Source organism: Myotis lucifugus, unplaced genomic scaffold (genome assembly GCF_000147115.1).
Source record: "Myotis lucifugus unplaced genomic scaffold, Myoluc2.0 scaffold_10, whole genome shotgun sequence".
In the NCBI taxonomy this organism is placed as follows: Eukaryota; Metazoa; Chordata; class Mammalia; order Chiroptera; family Vespertilionidae; genus Myotis; species Myotis lucifugus.
Window position 1 is genome coordinate 13,494,651 of NW_005871058.1, and position 6,439 is coordinate 13,501,089.

General features: G+C 40.6%; 1 protein-coding gene across 1 annotated transcript; it reads right to left on the bottom strand.

Moving 5' to 3' along the window:
* Positions 1-1,479: 1,479 nt before the first annotated feature.
* Positions 1,480-5,108, bottom strand: MGP (matrix Gla protein). Its single transcript, XM_006084283.3, has 4 exons — positions 4,952-5,108; positions 3,451-3,483; positions 2,530-2,605; positions 1,480-1,860 (listed from the first exon to the last, which is right to left on the bottom strand). Exons 1-4 carry the CDS (start codon positions 5,010-5,012, stop codon positions 1,719-1,721), a joined length of 312 nt encoding a protein of 103 aa, XP_006084345.1. The 5' UTR covers positions 5,013-5,108; the 3' UTR covers positions 1,480-1,718.
* Positions 5,109-6,439: the final 1,331 nt, after the last annotated feature.

A 6,439-nucleotide genomic window follows, 5' to 3' on the forward strand; every position in this document is an offset into this window, starting at 1 on the left:
TTGACCAAGAATGACACTGTTCTAAGTGGTGTTGCTGGGAGACCTATTTCCAAAGTCCTTAATCTCAAACACTATGTTAAAATGCTAAATTCCTTTTATGAGATGGGAGCAGAGCATTCTACCTGTGATCAAACATTTTTAGGTTCCTAAGATGTAATAGTCTGCGAAAGCCTTACCAAGATTATAAAAGGAGAAGAAAATAAGATCTGTGACCTATCACTTCATGTGTCTTAGATCTGAAAAAAACCAGAATATATCACAAAATTAATAAAACTGAGCAGGTGGCTAGCCTAAAATTTTGGCTAAGGTGGAAACTACATTAAACATTGACTTATCAGATTGGAAAGTGCAACTATTCACAATGGGAAGTTGGTACAAATACATAGACCATTTGTACATAACCCTTTTTAAAAGTTGGCTTAAGAAATTAGATTTAATGAGTTTAGTACAAGTGAATTTCTCAAGAAAATAAAATTATCTGCCTTTAGAATAGTCATTTAGTCCCTAAACTCACAAATTTCTCAATGTAAAATGAGGGAGTTGAATTAGGTTATTGCTGAACTCTTTGCCAGATCAAAACTATGAATCTAGTGTTGTATCCTATATAATAAAAGGCTAATATACAAATTGGTAGTTACAGAGAAGTCAGGGTTATGTAAAGCACAGCCTAACAGTGGTGGGCAAACTGCGGCTCGCGAGCCACATGTGGCTCTTTGGCCCCTTAAGTGTGGCTCTTCCACAAAATACTGACTTCTGTGCATGGGCCACGAAGTTTCAATCTCACTGTACGTGCGTACTCGCACGTGGTATTTTGTGGAAGAGCCACACTCAAGGGGCCAAAGAGCCATATGTGGCTCGTGAGCCGCAGTTTGCCGACCACTGGCCTAGGGAATATAAGTCAATAATACTGTAATAACGACATGTGGTGTCAGATGGGTGTGAGATTTCTGGGTGATCAGTTTGTAAGTTACATAAAAATCTAATCATGGGGTTGCACACCTGAGACTAATATAATATACATCAACTATAATTTAAAAATAAGAAATATTTTTAAAAAATCTCTGGTGATTATGAAAGTAAACATATTTTCTTGGCTCAAGTAAGAGCCAAAACTGTGGCATCTTAAGAAATGATAACATTCAAGTGAAGATGATGAGCTAAGAAAAACAGAGTCAGAAATCACACACACAAGGAATTTAGGGGCAATTTAAAGTCAGAAAGGAGGAAAATGATATGATTAATCTCCTATGATGTTTGAAAATCTTTGAAAATACCTAATAGGAAGCAATCATTCACTGCCCCCCCCCCCCCCCTTCGGTAGAGAGAGTCCATATGATGGCTGAGTGAATGTCTTGTAAGGTTCATTCTTTCTATGCAGTTGAGCTAATCAACGCTAGAACGTAAGGAACAGAATTGCCTATGCGGGGCTAGTTGGGCCATGATTTATATATTTTTTCAGAAGAAATCAGACTCACGGAATGGAAGTATCCAACCAGAACTTTATTATATTAATAATCACACATTGCAACTCCTCTCCCACCTTCACTACACTGTGCTTTCATTAAGTATCAATCTGGGAGCAGGGAGGAAGGGTGCGGCCAGATGAGAACATTTAAGAAACAAGCAATTCGTATATGTGTATATGGTTCAGTGCTGCTACTGCAAGGGAGTACAAAACCAGGCGCCAGGCACTGGAGAGAACACTACTTTTTCTGATCTCATTTGCGCCCTCTGAGCTGCCGGCCATAGCGATTGTAGGCTGCATTGTATCCATAAATCATGGCGTAGCGCTCGCAAAGTTTGTGGTCATCACAGGCTTCCCGGTTGATCTCGTAGGCAGGCTTGGTGCGTTCTCGGACCCTAGGAAGTAGGGGGTGGGGTGGGAAAGAAGCCCAGATTGAGAAGTATAAAGAGAACGGAGAAATAAGCAAAAGGAGAAAAGAATATCAGAAAATGTTGGAGAGAGATCCCATTTATCACAACCCCATATCAAGAGACCTTTGATCCGCCCGTGTGGCTCAGCGGTTGCAGGTTTGGCCCATGAACCAGGAGGTTAGGATTCCTGGTCAGGGCACATGCCTGGGTTGTAGGCTTGATCCCCAGTAGGGGGCATGCAGGAAGCAGCTGATCAATGATTCTCTCTCAACATTGATGTTTCTATCTTTCTCCCCCTTTCCCTTCCTCTCTAAATTAATAAAAAAATATATTTAAAAAAAGATATTTGAAGAAGAGAAAGGAGAGGTGGAACAAGGGGCATTTTTCTTTTTCTCTTAGGGCGAATATTTTAAGTGAAAATAGAACTTTTCTTTCTGTCCTCTTTTTCATCCTCTCTTCCTCTTCTTTCTGAGTCGTTCACAAAACAGTCTTCTAGAAATTCAGTTGTTTTCTGCATATTGTTTTAAAAGTCTTTGATTTGGGGATACAATTAGAAATAATATTTATTTTGTAAAGAAACCTGTTTCTCACTCCATTCTGATCTGGGCTTCTACACTGGGAAAAATGACTTCCCCATCAAGTTTTGTTACTCACCTCTCTTGAGCTTTAGCTCTCCATCTCTGCTGAGAGGATATGAAGGTATTAGCGTATCTCCTGTTAATGAAGGGACCTCAAAACAGAAGTAAATAATGCAGTTTTAGGGAAACAGTAGCTGAAAATATTTCCATGAGTAATCGCTAACACAAATATGTTTGGGAGCTCAATAACTCATGCATTTCATGTAACTAGAGATATGCAACAATTAAAGGGGAAGATAAGCATATTTCATAAACTGCCTGATCCAAAGAAAGTAATCACCCATACATGCGTCTTGAGACTTGTCACATTGGCCACTGAAATTTTGCTGGTTTTTGATCTTGGGCAATAACTTATTTTTCTTCAATTTTGGTATTCCTATTTCAGTGGGTTTTTAAAATTCCTTTGAGGAGAAATTCTCTCTGTGATGATGACTTGTAAAGTGTGTCTTTAGGTTACTAGTAAATGAAAATTTAATCATGATAGAAATAGTGGACACATTGAAAATGAGAGTGATATGTTACTTCCTCTGATACTCAGTCTTTATAAGTCTAGAAATTCAGTGGCATTTAAGCAATGTTGACATCTGTGGTCTCCCAGCTGACTTGGCCTCCAATTCTGTACTTTGCCATTTGTCATTACTCCTTGTTTTCCGTCTCTGTGGTTGACTTGGTGCCAACATAAAATTTCCAAATGAGGTTTTATGGCTCCTAAGTTAGTTGAGTGCAGTTTAAAGGCAATATTATACTGCTTCAAGCTTTAAAAAATTGCTCATTTGGCGATTTTTATAGTCATTGGATTTAAAATGTTACTTCAGTTTTTCCTAAAGAGGGCCTCTTTTTCCTCCCTGTGGTACGTATTACCATTTTGGGTGATTAGGAACAGGGAGAGATTCTAGAATACATGAGGTTTAAAAAAGGAAGTCAAATATTCACTTACTGATTTCGTAGGATTCCATGCTTTCATGAGATTCTGAAATTTAAAAAAAGAAGATTCATTTTATTATTATTTACCACACATTGAAATAGTCTAAAAAGTGAAGGAAGAAGAAGAAAGAGTCAAAAAGATGTGAAGAATATAGTTAACAGTATGGTTACTACACATTTCAGGCATTTCTGACTTGAGCATTGTTTCTCTAGCTGTGTCCTTGCTGTGCATATGTCTACACTTCAGTTTCTCTGATGTTGAAGAAGCCGGTGAATACAGTCTTGGCTAAAATTTCCCCTAGGCTCTGAGGTTCTCACCCCAGTGAATTAAGACAATTTAAGTGCTTTTCACAAGCTCCAGAGAGCTGTCTTCTCTGATTAATCTGGGACGTGAGAGAAAGATTGAGGAAGGGACAGATGGGCCTAGAAGACACTAGGTTTCTCCAGGTGGCTGGGCAAATGCTCTGCGGGGCTTCACCAAGACAGGCTGCTGGGAGGTTCCAAAGGCCTCTTAAGAACCTGTGTTCCATTGGCAGCCACAGAAACCACTGGCTCCAGCTCACAGCTCCCACTGGGCACAATGCCAGTTCAGAGAAAGAATTGAGATGATGTCAAAGCAGAAGCTTTCTTCTTTCTAACACTCTCCCTCTTTCTACCTTCCCAGCAGGGAAATTTGGCAATAAGAGTTTTAGATGTGTAAGCAAGTGAATTTGCTTGAAAAGTTCAAAATGAGGTAAAGAAATCAAATCCTCTGATACAGAGAACTTATGAATCATTTCAAGAGACAGAAGTAAAAAAAAAAACAAACAACAAAAACCCCCACACATGGTTGTTAATATAATTTAGGTTTAAGAACAGTTCAAATATCCAGATTATTGAAGCATAAGATTGAATAAATACTTTTGCTTCAGATTTCCTTTCATAAGCTTTGAACAGGCAGATATATTTAACAACATACAGAAGCCAGGCAAATTTTATCTTTTGACAATTGAAATGATGACATCTATTTTTCCCTGAGATCTTTTAAATGTAAAACTTAGTTTTTTAGGGAATTCACCAAACACATGTAGTAAATTCATGAGACTGCTCGGTCTCTAGAGAGGGCTGTACCTAACACATCATGTGAAAACTGATGTTTTTAAAGGTAAGGGGTTTGACCAATATCCTTAACCAATTGTTACCAAAGCCTAAATAAACATCCTTAAAGATGAGACTCCAGGGTTGGGAATTTATATCTTTTTTTCTGAAATAGCAAAGTTTCCAGGTGTACAGTGACTGACCATTGAAAGTGATGACCTGATAAATAGCATATAGTCTGGGTATTTAGGATATAAAAAAGACAGGATGGAACAGACATGGGGCTTGGAACTTGGGATATGTTAAGTTAATGATACCTGAAGATTATAACAGAGAAAGGGGCAAGAAGAGGAGGAGGGAGAGGAAAAAGTCGAAGTAACCTGAAGTCAGACACAGACAAGAAAGTCCAGAGAAACGGCAGGAGAAAGATTTCTCACCATAACACAAAGCTGCCACGGCCAGGGCTGCCAGAACGGAGAGAAGCAGCAGGCTCTTCATGGTCTCTCCGTGGTCCTATGGTTGGCCTCACTGTCTGTGCTGCACGGTGTGGAAGAGGCTCCTACAGGCTGTTCAGGAAAGGCTGTGTGGGGTTTTTATAAGAACTTGAGCAGCTGAAAGGGGAGGAACCAGTGGGAGGGGGCCGAAGAAGGTGGGGACTGGCTGGCACTAAAGTAGCACTGGGACTTTTCCCAAATATTCATTCCTTCCAGATACTATCTTCTCTGGGTGGGCAGTTTTCCCTCGTTCCTGGATGTGACTGTGCTATGGCAGGAGGCTGCGCTGGTACAGAAGCTGTGGCTGCCCTAGGTTTGGGGCCAGATCTGGGCAACGGTCCATAGAGAAGGGAGTTGCCACAAACACGTGTTTGCCTTCCTAATTTCTTCTCTGATCTACCCTCCTGGCCCTGACTGTGGGCCTTTCAGGTTTGGTCCCCAAACAGAGCCATAGTGTTCTGCTCGTTCCCCTAATGGGTGGCTGAGTGGTTCTGGGAAGAAAGGACTTCATTTTTATGCCGATTTAATTTAGAGTTATGATTTTTTATTGATTTTTACAGAGAGAGGCAGGGAGAAGGAGAGAAAGATAGAAACACCGGTGAGTTATGTTTCCAGTAAGGCTGAACTATCAGTCTGGACCAAACGATCGTTTGCCTGATGATACGCACCTTTTGCATTTTCAAGTGCTCAGTAGGACAGAGATGTTCAGTGACCCTGTGAGTGAGTTCTGTTTCCTCAGTTGACTCCGCTATAACTTGCTCATCCAGTTTTGTGACTTGAGTCCAAACCTGTGCCTGAGTGCCCTCTCAGGCTGGATATCGCTGATCTAGAGTGCAGCCAGGGTAAGAGGGCACCCACCTCTCACTTTCTGAAGGCATTGTCCTGACAATTAACAAACTCCGTATGCTTTTAGTGAGTGACGGATGAGATGCTAGGTACTGTGCTAGGGGCTCTGGGGGAATCTACTGACAAACAAGACAAGTCCCTAAGGAGGTAAGTAATAGCTACATACTATTCACTTTGCTCTACAGCTGTCATGCATCCTCAAACACAGATTTTCACAAACTCACATTTCTGCTGTATCTTTAATAACAGAAGTGCTGTTTCTTTTCTTACAGGATGAGGATTGCAATTTGGTTTTAAGCAATCCTCTAGACTGAGCTTTATTTTTTTCTTTCTTATTGAAAAGTTAGTAAAACTTTTCTATCAGATGTGTCTCCGTTGCCCGGGCACCCAAGAGTCTTCTTAGCCCACAAATAAACTTGAGTCACAGAGTAGCCGATTATAGAAGAGCTAAAGCTTCAGGACCTCTGACTCCGACAGCAAAAGGGCTGGGCTGAGGGTGGGTGGGTATACTTATCAGTGAGGATTTATTTCAAGGAGCAGTGATGGACAACTAGGTGGAACCTCATTCTTCTTGTCTTATTGGGA

Bases quoted from the DNA above. Each gene is read 5' to 3' on its own strand.
- MGP (XM_006084283.3), bottom strand. From the start codon at position 5,012: ATGAAGAGCCTGCTGCTTCTCTCCGTTCTGGCAGCCCTGGCCGTGGCA. The intron at 3,484-4,951 runs GTGAGAAATCTT...TTTAAATTTCAG, and splicing joins CGTGGCAGCTTTGTGTTATG to AATCTCATGAAAGCATGGAA. The intron at 2,606-3,450 runs GTAAGTGAATAT...TTCTGTTTTGAG, and splicing joins CATGGAATCCTACGAAATCA to GTCCCTTCATTAACAGGAGA.